This window comes from Coregonus lavaretus (assembly GCF_964263955.1).
Source record: "Coregonus lavaretus genome assembly, chromosome: 6".
In the NCBI taxonomy this organism is placed as follows: domain Eukaryota; kingdom Metazoa; phylum Chordata; class Actinopteri; order Salmoniformes; family Salmonidae; genus Coregonus; species Coregonus lavaretus.
The window spans coordinates 55,841,495-55,856,189 of NC_139993.1; the positions used below are offsets into that span (position 1 = coordinate 55,841,495).

Genomic DNA, 14,695 nt, shown 5'->3' on the forward strand with positions numbered 1-14,695 from the left:
CGGGCCGAGGAGAGTCAGTCATATTAGAATAACAGATTGAGTGAGCCGTCGCCGGCCCGCTGGCTGCACGTACAGCAGCTTCTGTTACTGTCTCGCCTCGCCGGCCATGAGGTGCAAGGATAACTCACGACACCGCCGAGAGAAAAAATAATCCCTCCAAAACGGTAGCAGCAGGAAGTGGTTTGGAATTACAGAGCTCTAGGTTTGTTGGTAGAGCCTCAATCCCGGGGCGTTGGAGAGAGGTCTTTCATAAGGAGAGATAGTGTAACTGTCTCGGTCATTAGATCAGTGGGAGATTTAATTCTGGCCTGGAAACTCAGGACACACATGCCCAGCCGCACTCATTCACACACGACCCACTCAAGTGAGACACATGGGCAATAATGTCCCATCCCACTGATCACAGTAAGGGCTCTGGTCTGAGAACAACTTTGTTCTTTCTCAACCTTAACACCTTAACCAACTTGCTTTGGGTTTGTCTTTTTGACAGACATGTTAACCCTTTACACTCATGGGAATTGGTCTATATGGATAGGGTTACATTTAAATGTTTCTTACAGAAGAAATATGAAATGCATGACCATGGTAGCAATTGAAAGGGAACAGTTTGGAGATAAAGGGGAAATTATTTGACCAAAGGTGAGGACACAACAGTTCACCTGAAACAAGACTGAATCCAAACATCCAAACATTACACTTTTGATTTTATGTGCATTTTACATGTACTTTTTGCAGCATTTGTTGATAACGAAATCTGAAAATACTCTGGATACATTCAGTAACATGATAAGACTATTACTGGAAAATGTGTCTTGGTGCAACATAAGACAAAAAAATTGCAAGGATTTGAATGAGAAGACTAACTGGTGTCTCCAAGTGGCCACACAACTCTCCAAAGTGTGCACAGTTCCTAAGTCATTTCAATGCACTTTTATGACTCATGTCTTCAACTATAAGGTGCTTTTTTGAGCTCTCCTAGCTGTGCTGTTGAGGAACTAGAGCAGCACACTGGTAGTTGTTTCGTTTGGAACACAACTCTGAATCCCCGCCATCACACAATTACTGTTGTTGTTTACGCAATCCAAAAACGGTCCATTATAAATCGCAATCTGGGTCAGGTGGGCATGATATGAAAGCTTGTTCTATTGCCAACATGACTAGTTATGAAATACGATCTTACAGTGTTAGGCTTTCACAAGGCAATTCAGAGAAACAGATTGTAATTTTAGAGCGCATAGAAAGGAGTCATGAGTGCATTCAGATGTGTGTGCCGCAGCGGCTTTTCCTCACAATAAACAAAGATAGACGCATTCTGTTCAGAACAACCCAGGGTATGATGCCATGTCATCGTGTAACTGTAAATCAAACATAGTTATCATTGACACTGTACTGTATATGACATGAGGTTATGATTTGGAAATGTGCACATTTGGACCCTATGGGTGTTTGACTTGCTTGTATGACATCAAAGCGGTATTTATTGTAATCCTCAACATCTCATCTTTCAAAATACATAGAGTCATCTTAATTTATAGCATTTCCCTCACTCAGACAACAAAATATTTGCAAAAGTTGCCCAATTACCAGAACGGCTATCAGTCAAAACCCATACAGCGCTGTGAAGCTCAGAGCCAGAGCTCTGACGTCATATATATAATGTTACTGTACAGCCATTACGTTTCAATTTAGGCGCATATTAGTGCGCAAAACTGCAATTTTCAACCAGTTTAGAGGTACGAGTGTAAAGGGCTACCCAAATGTAATAAATTAACCCTTCTGCTTTTAGCATTACTACTCTGGCTAAGATGATTGAGTGGCAAAAGAGCAACTAACGTACTACATGCACCCAGTGGAATTAATTAAGGAGAGACCAGGAGAGAAAGTGGAAGCAAGGGAGACAGAGTGGCAGAGAGGAGAGAGAGAGAGAAGGAGACAGAGAGAGACAGCGTGATAGACAGCTAGTGGTCAGACTGTTTTGTCAGTAAGATGATTCTAGATCTGGGGGATGGTGGTCAGGTCAGGGGGACACAGAGGCTGGTCTATAATATGGTCCTCCTCTGTCTCCTGCATATTTTCACTAATGACTAGTGTCCCCTGGCTCTTTCTGACACCAGGTTAGACCCACAGAGAGACAAAAACACCTACAGGCCAGGCATGTACCATTCACTGGTTACGCACTTCAACCAATTCAGAACAGGGACATGGAGGGAGAGGAAGAGGTGTAGGAGGAAAGAAAGAATGAAGAGGAGGAGGATGAAGAAGAAGAAAATGGTGATGATGATGACAAATAGTTGAAAAGTTAGGGGAGGAGAAATAGGAGGAGGAGGAGGAAGAGGAGGAGGACAGAGTGTACTGTAAAACACTCCGGTAGGTCTGCTCCTCTAGGGTAGCTGGAGCAACAGTCCTGACTGTATTGGTTTTCCCTGGGAGGTAATGTAGCTATGTGTGTAAAATCACCCTGGTTGTTTCCTGCTGGGATCTCCCTCCCTGTGAGAGAGATTTGTGTGTTTTCACCGCAAAGAACTCCCTCCCTAACCGCCTCCGTGCCACCAGACCTGCTTCTGATGTAACTGACAGACAGGGTGGCTAATACTGAAGGTCCTTCACTGTCGGTCTGGCTGTCTGGGTAGCAGGGGAACAGTAAAGGACATCCATGCATGAAATCCCCACATACTCAGGGCTGCAGACTTTAGTATAAAGAATCCCATTGAGCTCTGACCACAGAAACCCAATCAAATCAAATAAGCCATTTAATGACCAGTCATTTTCTGCCGAATATCCTTCAGCACTTTAAACACAGCTGGTAGGAGCAGGATCCATATTCATAAAGCATCCCAGAGTGCAGGAGTGCTGAAATATGATCAGTTTAGCCTTTTAGATTATACAGTGCATTCGGTAAGTATTCAGACCCCTTGATCTTTTACACATTTTGTTACATTACAGCCTTATTCTAAAATTGATTTAATTATTATCTCATCAATCTACACACAACACCCCATAATGACAAAGCAAAAACAGGTTTTTAGAATTTAAAAAATAAAACTAAAAAAAATCTGAAATATTACATTTACATAAGTATTCTGACCCTTTACTCAGTACTTTCTTGAAGCACCTTTGGAAGCGATTACAGACTCAAGTTTTCTTGGGTATGACACTACAAGCTTGGCACACCTGTATTTGGGGAGTTTCTCTCATTCCTCTCTGCAGATCCTCTCAAGCTCTGTCAGGTTGGATGGGGCGCATCGCTGCACAGCTATTTTCAGGTCTCTCCAGAGATGTTCGATCGGGTTCAAGTCCGGGCTCTGGCTGGGCCACTGGCTGGGCCACTCAAGGACATTCAGAGACTTGTCCCGAAACCACTCCTGCATTGTCTTGGCTGTGTGCTTAGGGTCGTTGTCCTGTCGGAAGGTGAACCTTCGCCCCAGTCTGAGGTCCTGAACGCTCTGGAGCAGGTTTTCATCAAGGATCTCTCTGTACTTTGCTCCATTCATCTTTCCCTCGATCCTGACTATTCTCCCAGTCCCTGCCGCTGAAAAACATCCCCACAGCATAATGCTTCCACCACCATGCTTCACCGTAGGGGTGATGCCAGGTTTTCTCCAGACGTGACGTTTGGCATTCCGGCCAAAGAGTTCAATCTTGGTTTCATCAGACCAGAGAATCTTGTTTCTCATGGTCAGCGTCCTTCAGGTGCCTTTTGGCAAACTCCAAGTGAGCTGTCATGTGCCTTTTACTGAGGAGTGGCTTCTGTCTGGCCACTCTACCATAAAGCCCTGATTGGTGGAGTCCTGCAGAGATGTTTGTTCTTCTGGAAGGTTCTCCCATCTCCACAGAGGAACTCCACAGAGTGACCATCGGGTTCTTGGTCACCTCCCTGACCAAGAACCTTCTCCCCCGATTGCTCAGTTTGGCCGGGCGGCCAGCTCTAGGAAGAGTCTTGATGGTTCCAAACTTCTTCCATTTAAGAATGATGGAGGCCACTGTGTTCTTGGGGACCTTCAATGCTGCAGACATTTTTTGGTACCCTCCCCCAGATCTGTGCCTCGACACATTCCTGTCTCGGAGCGCTACAGACAATTCCTTCGACCTCATGGCTTGGTTTTTGCTCTGACATACACTGTCAACTGTGGGACCTTATACAGACAAGTGTGTGCCTTTCCAAATCATGTCTAATCAATTGTATTTACCACAGGTGGACTCCAATCAAGTTGTAGAAACATCTCAAGGATGATCAATGGAAACAGGATGCACCTGAGCTCAATTTTGAGTCTCATAGCGAAGGGTCTGAATACATTTGCTAAAATGTATAAAAACCAGTTTTCGCTTTGTCATTATGGGGTATTGTGTGTAGATTGATATGGATTTTTTTTTTTGAAAATCCAATTTAGAATAAGGCTGTAACATAACAAAATGTTTAAAAAGTCAAGGGGTCTGAATACTTTCCGAATGCACTATAATTACTGGACAGGGTGGACCTGATGCTAGATCAGTACTCCTACTCTGAGACACTAGAAGAATGAGAGGGAGAAGGGAAAGGCCATATTGGAGCCAATTAAAGCTCCATTTCTCCTGTGATATGTGGATTTACTGGATTACAGGAGTTTTTCATCCTGGTCGCAGTCTAGCCACAATCACATTAATAATGTGTTGTTGTCTTAATCCACTCAAAACGATCTTTTGTTATTTTTTAATTAGTCCACTGTTGATAAAGTCCCAACATGTTTTGCATGTCAGCAGTCAAGGTTTCAAGATATAGGATTTTCAAGAAGCAAAGTGTCATCATCTTGAAAACTTGATTGCTGACATGCAAAACATTTTTGGACTGTATTAACAGTGGACTAATGAAAAAAATACCAAAATATAGTTTTTTTGTGGATTTTTCCTTTAATAATGGGATCATCTCATAACTTTATTCAGCCCATTCTTCAGTTTGGTCATTGTTGGAGATTTACTGTGACACTAGCTAGTGTTGTGATTATGTGTAACGTGGCAAGAGAAATAGACGAGTGAAGGTTGGAGCAAGGAGACGTGGTAAAAAGAAATAAAAAAAGGGGGTCACTGGATCCTTAACTTTATTCTGATTCAGAGAGCGGGTCAGACTGTCAGCCACAAAGATTTAACACTGCTGAGAGAATGGCTCTCTTAAAGTTCGGTTACACAATGTAATAATCCCCTGACTCTTACTGTGACCTACTGTATAGCACCTAAAGGGCAAGAGTTTGTTTATGGACAGATTATAGGGCCCCATTCTGCATGTGTGTGTGAGTGTCTGCAGGCATGGGGAATAACTGTGTCTGATAAGTGTGTAGCTACCTGTATGTGTGTGTATGTGAGGGACAGGATATGATGCCTACCTGTATGTGTGTGTATGTGAGGGACAGGATATGATGCCTACCTGTATGTGTGTGTATGTGAGGGACAGGATATGATGCCTACCTGTCGCCCAGTCTTCCCTGGAAATCCTGGTAACCCAACTAGTCCTGGAGGACCATCAGGCCCAGCGTATCCCTCCATGCCTCTGGGTCCAGGTAAACCAACTTCCCCCTGGGAAATCCGAAACAACAATATCAAACTTAATCTGTCGTGTTGCCATGACAATACTGTAAATGCATTTAGTTACGGGAGCTAACGTGAATATTCAGGTCTCAGCCAGTCGAGGTCACTTATCATAGTACAGCAGTTGATCCAACCACCTATGCTACGATACACTACCACTCTAATCTCCCAACCTTTCCCAGTCCCCCATGGCCTTCTCCCCCCTTAGTTGGCTGTATATAAATCTACCTTCAGAGACATCTGGAATAAGGAGGTAAATTCCTGACTGGCAGTGATGGACTGGGATCTATAACTGTTTTATGGAAAATAAAGGGAAGTGTATTTTGACCTCAACCTATTGTCGTGTGCGTTAATGTTGTACAGACTGACTATATACAGCACTGAACATTTTGTCCTGCTACTTTAACAAAACAAACCCAATGGAATGTCATGGAGAGTACATGTACTGGACATTGTTATGGACTTCTCTGTAAATATCAAATTAAATTAAATTGTATTTGTCACATGCACCGAATACTACAGGTGTAGACCTTACCGTGAAATGCTTACTTACAAGCACTTAACCAACAATGCAGTTTTAAGAAAAAAAGAGTTAAGAAAATATTTACTAAATAAACTAAAGTAAAATAAGTAACACAATAAAATAACATTCACGAAGCTATATACAGGGGGTACCGGTACAGAGTCAATGTGCGGGGGCACCGATTAGTCCAGGTAATTGAGGTAATTTGTACATGTAGGTAGGGGTAAAGTGACTATACATAGATAATAAACAGTGAGTAGCAGCAGTGTAAAAAAAAAAGAGGGGTGGGGTCAATGTAAATAGTCCGGGTGGCCATTTGATTAATTGTTCAGCAGTCTTATGGCTTGGGAGTAGAAGCTGTTAAGGAGCCTTTTCGACCTAGACTTGGCGCTCCGGTACCGCTTGCCGTGCGGTACCAGAGAGAGCAGTCTATGACTTGGGTGGCTGGAGTCTTTGACCATTTCTTGGGCCTTCCTCTGACACCGCCTGGTATAGAGTTCCTGGATGGCAGGAAGCTTGGCCCCAGTGATGTACTGGGCCGTACGCACTACCCTCTGTAACGCCTTACGGTCGGATGTCGAACAGTTGCCATACCAGGCGGTGATGCAACCGGTCAGGATGCTCTCTATGGTGCATCTGTATAACTTTTTGATACAATCACTCAACTATCACGTTCTCGGCAATAACTCATTCACTTTGCTTCCATCCCTACACGGCCTCTCTCGCTCCATCATCCCTCTATACACCCAGGCTCTCTCTATCTCTCTCTTTCGCTCTCTCTCTCCCTCTCCCTCTCTCTGTCCGTCCCTCTCTGTCCGTCCCACTTCTCTCCCCGTTTCTCCCCCCTACAATGCAGTCCATAACGATGTAAATGTGACCTCCACATAACACATTGCATTAGGTTTGTTTGTTGTAGTACAGAACGTACAGTGCAGTATATCTCTTTCCTCCCTCTGTCCCTCTCTACATCTCTCTACATCACCCTCTCCCTCTGTCCCTCTCTCTCCCTCTCTCAGTCTTTCTTTTTTCATGTCTTCTCTACGTTGTGGTGATGTGATACTTACTTCAACACCAGCGGTCCCAGTCAGGCCCCTCGCTCCTTTCTTCCCTTCTAAGCCCTGTACAAACACACACACACGCACGCACACACACACACACACACACACATTCACATAGACATGTTCACACAGACATACACACATTCCAATTGTTTTGTTACCAATACAAACCAACCATTATTTATCTACACGTGTCTGCTATATGCCCTGGCAGAGGCAATTCCTTCATGTGTATGTGTGTGGTTACTTTAAGCTGAAGTATTAGGCTTACTGCAGACTAACTGGATGTTTACATATACAGTTGTGCGTACTGTGTATTTAACTCATAGACCTCTAGTCTTGTGTTACTCCAGTACAGCTCTTTCTACGAAGGCCGAACTTGCACTCAATATGTGACACAACATTCAGGCTCTGCTTGAAACTCCAAGCCAAGGCAAATACTTTCACAGAAATCCTCTCTATACAATATTGACTCAATCGGATAAAATAGGCAAATAGGCCAACTCACATGTCTTAACATGTCAAAGGTATTTAGAACTAGGTATGTAGATACAGTACCTCAGCTTGTTTTAGGAAATATGTGACCATATGCAGATCAAATAATCATATTCCTGTACATAAAGAGCTATATTCCATGAAGAGCAACATTATGTTACAAATTAATGATATTCACAAATTCAAGAATTTTACAGCTCTGAAAATGTATATGAAAATGTATGCATTATCAAGTTGCAGTTAAAATAATTCAGAATTGACGTGAAATTATTCATACTTGAAGTAAAATAATTCAGACTTGAAGTTAAGTAATTCAGACTTGATGTGCATAATAAACAGCTCATTTTTCCAAAATTCTAACTGATGCCAGCTTTCTGCATTCCATTGTGTATTCTCAAGCCTTGTGGAAATCAGACCGAACACTTTGAAGCACAAAGCGCACAGTGGGTGGCCAAACAAACATCATTCTCTGCTTCCTTCTTTCCCCCTCTTTATCTCCTTCCCTCATCCCTCTTTCTCTGGTATCAAAGGCACCGATGCTCAAGCCTGTCTGCATTGTTTTGGTTCAGTCCAATTCCATGGAAATAAAAGTATGTTTTTCTCCCTCTCTTCATATGACAATGCTTATGCTCTGGCACTTTGGCTTGTTGATCGAGAGCAACAGAGTCCTAGATTAGAAACGGTTGTCTCTACAGCTTGGCTAGCCCCGCTTGTTAGGAACTGCAGTTTGGAAGTGAGTGTCTCCTCTTCTCCCATAGCGTTGACAGGTGATTGCTCAACCCAACCCTCATGGTGTTCAGTGCCAAGGAAGCCTGTAGGAAGCCTTCTGCAGTAGTCATCTAGCTATACAGTAACAGCTCATCTAGAGCTCCAGGGAGACATGATTTAACAAACTGTGCTTTCCTTTCCCCAAGCCTGGAGCGGAATGAGTCCGATGCATTGATTTACAAAGAATAGCACGCACACACACACTCACACTCACACACACTCACCTGAGTTCCCATTTCTCCTTTCGGGCCTGGTTCTCCGGGTTCCCCTGGTGTTCCCTAATCAACAAAATCACACACACACACACGATTTATTCTTATTTCAATGTGCAAAATGTGACCTAGAAATAGATGCTGATAAGGCTTACACAGAGTATTTGATTGGACTTACAGGAAGACCTGGTGCTCCAACTGCCCCACGATGTCCAGTGATCCCAGTGTGGCCCTGAAAAGAACAAAGAGACAAAGACAGTATACAGGTGAAACTAGAGCTGGGACGACGAACCAACAATGATCGACACCGACCATACCGATCAATTTTCGCAGGCATATGATAAGTAGCCTATACTAGAGAAATGTTGAAGTTTGAAATGAAATACGTTAGCTAATATGGGTGATTGTTAATGGGACAATTGATGGGTACAAGCATTAAACTAGTAGTAACGTTAGTAGTTATAAATGTATCATTATCAAACGGACAAAAATCCATATCACTCAGCTCTACGTGAAACGCTACAGCTTCACAGAGGAGGTTGGGTCAGGTCATTTAGTGACACCCAGATGTCAGGGTTCAGCTAGCTGTGTCTTGGTTCACTCACACACACACACACACACACACACACACACACACACACACACACACACACACACACACACACACACACAGCAGATTGAGTTAAGGGCCTTTCGTTTAATGGGATCCTGGAAGTCTCTCAAGCCTCTCAACAACTGCCAAATCAAGATTAGCAACCGTGACTTTGAACTGATATCTAGTTCAGCAGAAGAATGCTTATAAATGCTTAAAGCCATTGTACTCGCTCTCTCTCCCTCTCTGAGGAGGGCTGCATTTGGGCAAAGTGTTTATAGGAGGGGAGAGCTCTAGTAACCCTGCCGCAGGGGATTCTGGGATTTCGCTCTGCACGACTTTCGACTCTCATCCTGTACTGTTAACTTCCCACCTGACCTGAATCTGTGTGTGTGTGTGTGAGTTTTCAGTGTCTATGTTAATAACACCAGATTTCCTCCTAACTTATCCCTAGGAATTCAGTAATCCGGGATGCTCCTGTCTCAGATGTGTGGTCTCAGGCCTGCTTTAATACAGCACCAAAGAAAATAATGGAAACGGAACAGAATAACCGCCAGAAAAGTGATTTTGTGATACATTTAATGTTGTGGTTTTTATGGTGGTTTTACCTGATATCCCTCATCTCCAGCCTCTCCACGATCTCCTCGCTCGCCCGGGAGACCCTGCCCAAACACACACATACAGTTGAAGTCTGAAGTTTACATACACCTTATCCAAATACATTTAAACTCAGTTTTTCACAATTCCTGACATTTAATCCTAGTAAAAAGTCCCTGTTTTAGGTCAGTTAGGATCACCACTTTATTTAAAGAAATGTCAGAATAATAATAGAGAGAATGATTTATTTCAGCTTTTATTTCTTTCATCACATTCCCAGTGGGTCAGAAGTTTACATACACTCAATTAGTATTTGGTAGCATTGCCTTTAAATTGTTTAACTTGGGTCAAACGTTTCGAGTAGCCTTCCACAAGCTTCCCACAATAAGTTGGGTGAATTTTGACCCATTCCTCCTGACAGAGCTGGTGTAACTGAGTCAGGTTTGTAGGCCTCCTTGCTTGCACACGCTTTTTCAGTTCTGCCCACACATTTTCTATAGGATTGAGGTCAGGGCTTTGTGATGGCCACCCCAATACCTTGACTTTGCTGTCCTTAAGCCATTTTGCCACAACTTTGGAAGTATGCTTGAGGTCATTGTCCATTTGGAAGACCCATTTGCGACCAAGCTTTAACTTCCTGACTGATGTCTTGAGATGTTGCTTCAATATATCCACATCATTTTCCTTCCTCATGATGCCATCTATTTTGTGAAGTGCACCAATCCCTCCTGCAGCAAAGCACCCCCACATGTCCCCATGTGCAGTTGCAAACCATAGTCTGGCTTTTTTATGGCGGTTTTGGAGTAGTGGCTTCTTCCTTGCTGAGCGGCCTTTCAGGTTATGTCGATATAGGACTCGTTTTACTGTGGATATAGATACTTTTGTACCTGTTTCCTCCAGCATTTTCACAAGGTCCTTTGCTGTTGTTCTGGGATTGATTTGCACCAAAGTACGTTCATCTCTAGGAGACAGAACGCGTCTCCTTCCTGAGCGGTATGACGGCTGCGTGGTCCCATGGTGTTTATATTATTGTTTGTACAGATGAACGTGGTACCTTCAGGCGTTTGGAAATTGCTCCCAAGGATGAACCAGACTTGTGAAGGTCTACATTTTTTTTTCTGAGGTCTTGGCTAATTTATTTTGATTTTCCCATCATGTCAAGCAAAGAGGCACTGAGTTTGAAGGTAAGCCTTGAAATACATCCACAGGTACACCTCCAATTGACTCAAATGATGTCAATTAGCCTATCCGTAGCTTCTAAAGCCATGACATCATTTTCTGCAATTTTCCAAGCTGTTTAAAGGCACAGTCAACTTAGTGTATGTAAACGTCTGACCCACTGGAATTGTGATACAGTGAATTATAAGTGGAATAATCTGTCTGTAAACAATTGTTGGAAAAATTACTTGTGTCATGCACAAAGTAGATGTCCTAACCGACTTGCCAAAACTATAGTTTGTTAAAAATAAATGTGTGGAGTGGTTGAAAAACAAGTTTTAATGACTCCAACCTAAGTGTATGTAAACTTCTGACTTCAACTGTACATTAGGGCTCTGAATATTTTAGGAACGGCTGTATTTCACCTTAACTTCTCTGCGACAACTTGATAACACAATACCTTCTTTCTTATAGGTTCCACTGCTTACAATCTATACTGAGGGCCATCTACTGTACCGCTTTGGTACAGGAGGTTGGTGGCACCTTAATTGGGGAGAGCGGGCTCGTGGTAATGACTGGAGCGGAACAAGTGGAATGGTATCAAACACATCAAACGCATTGGTTTCCATGTGTTTGATGGCATTCCATTCGCTCCGTTCCGGCCATTATTATGAGCCGTTCTTCCCTCAGCAGCCTCCACTGCGCTTTGGACATCCACTCTCTTAGACCTCTGTTTAGCATGGTTGGACAGCTATGCCTAAAGCAACACCACTATTAGAAAACAGTTATATAATGTTTTCATAGGGTACCATTTTGGACACCACCTCTGACTCAGCCCTAAGCCACACACACATAGGAAGAGGACGGGTAAGTTGAAGGAAGGCGAGACCTACTGGTTCACCTAGTGGCCCGGCAGGTCCTGGGGTCTTACTGTCTTCTCCGGGGTAACCCTGGAACACCATACCAAAATACACTCAGTACACTCTGACACAACAGTACTCTGGGACAGCATGCCAAAATGCGCCCATCCAACTCTGGCACAACAAACGTTATCACCTTATAACTCAGGACATATAGCCTGAAATATGCTGAACACCGCAATCTAAGATTTATAGTGTACATTACTTTATTAAAAGTAGGATATTGACACAAACAAACCAAATCTTCCTGGAGAGCTGAAGTACATGGCGTACACTTTCAAAAGGCTAAAAACATAACACTGTGTGCAGAAGGAGGACAAAAAAACATGCAAATGCTCAGGGTACCTTTTCACCTTTAGGTCCAGGTGGTCCTATGGGTCCTGGTTTGCCAGCATGTCCCTAAGAATAACCAAACCCATGATTATTCACCTATATCTATGTCATATGCTGCATAATATTCAAAGAACCCATAACTCACTGTAGACAGACAGTACAATAACATAACTTGACACGGCGTGGGTTGTCAACATAGTGATAATCATGATGCTTTATTAGAAACACACTCAGGACAGCAAGGGAGAGAGATATATCCTTGGTATAATGACTTATTTGTCAGGACCTCAGAAATCACTCAACAACTTGGGTGTGTGTGTGTATGTGATTGAGCTAAGAGTGAGTGTACAATACAAACGGACAAAAAAGGAACAACGTGAACTTGTAGTGCCCCTGCATCGTTACGAAACTAAAAACCAGAATGAGGCTGGCGATGACCTGGCGTCCTCTGGAGTTGCCAGAGGTGTTGGTTATAATGGTTTGAGGTTGACCATATCCAATTTCTTATTTGTTCCTATTTGGCTAGGTGTGTGTTTTCTGTGGTATTGATACATGCTGTTGTCTAGTTGTGTTTGACTGAAAACCAGAATGAAGACTGGCTGTGGATGTCACGATCGTTGTAAGAACCGGACCAAGGCGCAGCGTGATAGGCGTACATCTTTTAATTAGTACTTTAACAATAACAACAAAACGATACGTGAAGTCTAAAGGTTAAACACCACAAACCTATACAGATCAAGATCCCACAATTAACTGTGCCAAACAGGCTGCCTAAGTATGGTTCCCAATCAGAGACAACGAGAATCAGCTGCCTCTGATTGGGAACCACCCTGGCCAACATAGATCCACACGATCTAGAACATAATCCTAGAAAACTAAACATAGAAACTAACACCCTGGCTCAACATTAAAGAGTCCCCAGAGCCAGGGCGTGACAGTGGAGGTACCAAACGAATTTGGTTTTAAGGGTTTGGGGTTTGGCTTTCTTCTCTGTCCTGGCTTGGCAGTCTGTTTGCTGTGGTATTGATTCGACACCAGGTGTTATGTTGTCTAGTTGTATTTGGCTGCAGAGAGCTGTTGGTATATGGGTGTGTGTGTGTTAGCTTGGTATTGATTCGCCACCGGGTATTCTGTTCTGTTATCTTGTGTTGGACTAGACAGAAGCCAGCAGGGCAGGCAGCCAGAGGGAAAGGTAATCCAATTCACACATTCTTTCACTTCAAGAGTCAAGGTTCAAAGCCAATGCAAAAATGCACAGAAGGTGGGAACTCCTTAAGGAACTCTGGAATGGGCTTAAAGAGACTTAGAGAAGAGGGAGTGCTGTGTTCAGTGGGATGTGTAGGAACAAAACAAAGTAGATCCTCTGAGGTGAATCTCTCTGAGGTGAAGAGACTGGGGTGAATCTCTCTGAGGTGAAGAGACTGGGGTGAATCTCTCTGAGGTGAAGAGACTGGGGTGAATCTCTCTGAGGTGAAGAGAGCTGATCTGATAAGGAACTCAGGAGTCATGACTTGGTGTGAGTGACATGAGTGACATGATGTCACCATAACAGAACAGAACAGGGCTTAGAAGCATACCTTTGTTGTTGTTAGTGAATGATGAGACACACATACCCTTAGGAAACACTTAAGAGTTATTGTTGAACGTGTGTGTGTGTGTGTGTGTGTGTGTGTGTGTGTGTGTGTGTGTGTGTATGAGTGTGTAAGAGTGAGTGAGTTAGTGAGTGAGATCGAGAGAGATAAAGAGAAGTGTGTTATTGTAGCGCAGACAGGAATAACTCACTGTGTATCCTGCCATTCCAGGCATCCCCTCAGGCCCCATAACACCAGGACGACCCTGAAAATTATGCAGAAAACAGCCACACATTCGTTTTTACAGCCATTTGTTTTGCTATTCTATCTGCACTATGTGGTTATGCTAAATATAACCTTGGTGTTAAACGTTTAGCACCTATGCAGTCTGCATCCCTGGACCTGAGTTGTTGTATGACACTAAGCCATACATCTTTCCTTTCCCAGCTATCACAACAGAGTTTTCATGGCATAGCACTGGCTTGGGAAAGGAGTTTTCCTTCCTCTAGGTCTTTCTATGTGATCCCGTACTCCAGGGGAAAAACGGTTATTCGAAGCCTTTGCTCTGCTTTTGACATCTGTTTTTTACAACTCATAACAGAAAATCTGATAGGCCTATCGCTTGTCTTCAAATACTACCGGATTAGCAACCTGCTAATTGCTATACAAAACAAAGGGAGATTAGTTTAAGAGATTAGGAAAGATCTTAGATCACTTCTGCTTAGTTTGAGCTACTGATCCAACAGAGGCTTTGCCAGGTTTGAATAATGTAATATGAGGTCATTCAGGGTTGCTTCTACTCTTTTAGTTGTTTTTACAAGTTGTTTAGTCTCCGGAGAGAGAGGGAAACTTAGGAAGTTCATCAACATTATTTATATAAAATATTACAGGCCTGCCAATGACTTGGGAATT

At 43.1% G+C, this 14,695-nt stretch overlaps 1 protein-coding gene across 1 annotated transcript in view; it reads right to left on the reverse strand.

Annotated features, from left to right (window-relative positions):
• Positions 1–14,695, reverse strand: part of col24a1 (collagen type XXIV alpha 1 chain) — a gene marked incomplete at its 5' end in the record, with an annotated part of 140,131 nt that overhangs the window by 27,834 nt on the left and 97,602 nt on the right. The window contains 8 exons of the mRNA XM_084163896.1: positions 5,437–5,544; positions 7,144–7,197; positions 8,625–8,678; positions 8,791–8,844; positions 9,813–9,866; positions 11,853–11,909; positions 12,225–12,278; positions 13,995–14,048. Of these exons, the coding sequence (XP_084020022.1) occupies positions 5,437–5,544; positions 7,144–7,197; positions 8,625–8,678; positions 8,791–8,844; positions 9,813–9,866; positions 11,853–11,909; positions 12,225–12,278; positions 13,995–14,048 (489 nt within the window). The remainder of the gene's footprint in view (positions 1–5,436; positions 5,545–7,143; positions 7,198–8,624; positions 8,679–8,790; positions 8,845–9,812; positions 9,867–11,852; positions 11,910–12,224; positions 12,279–13,994; positions 14,049–14,695) is intronic.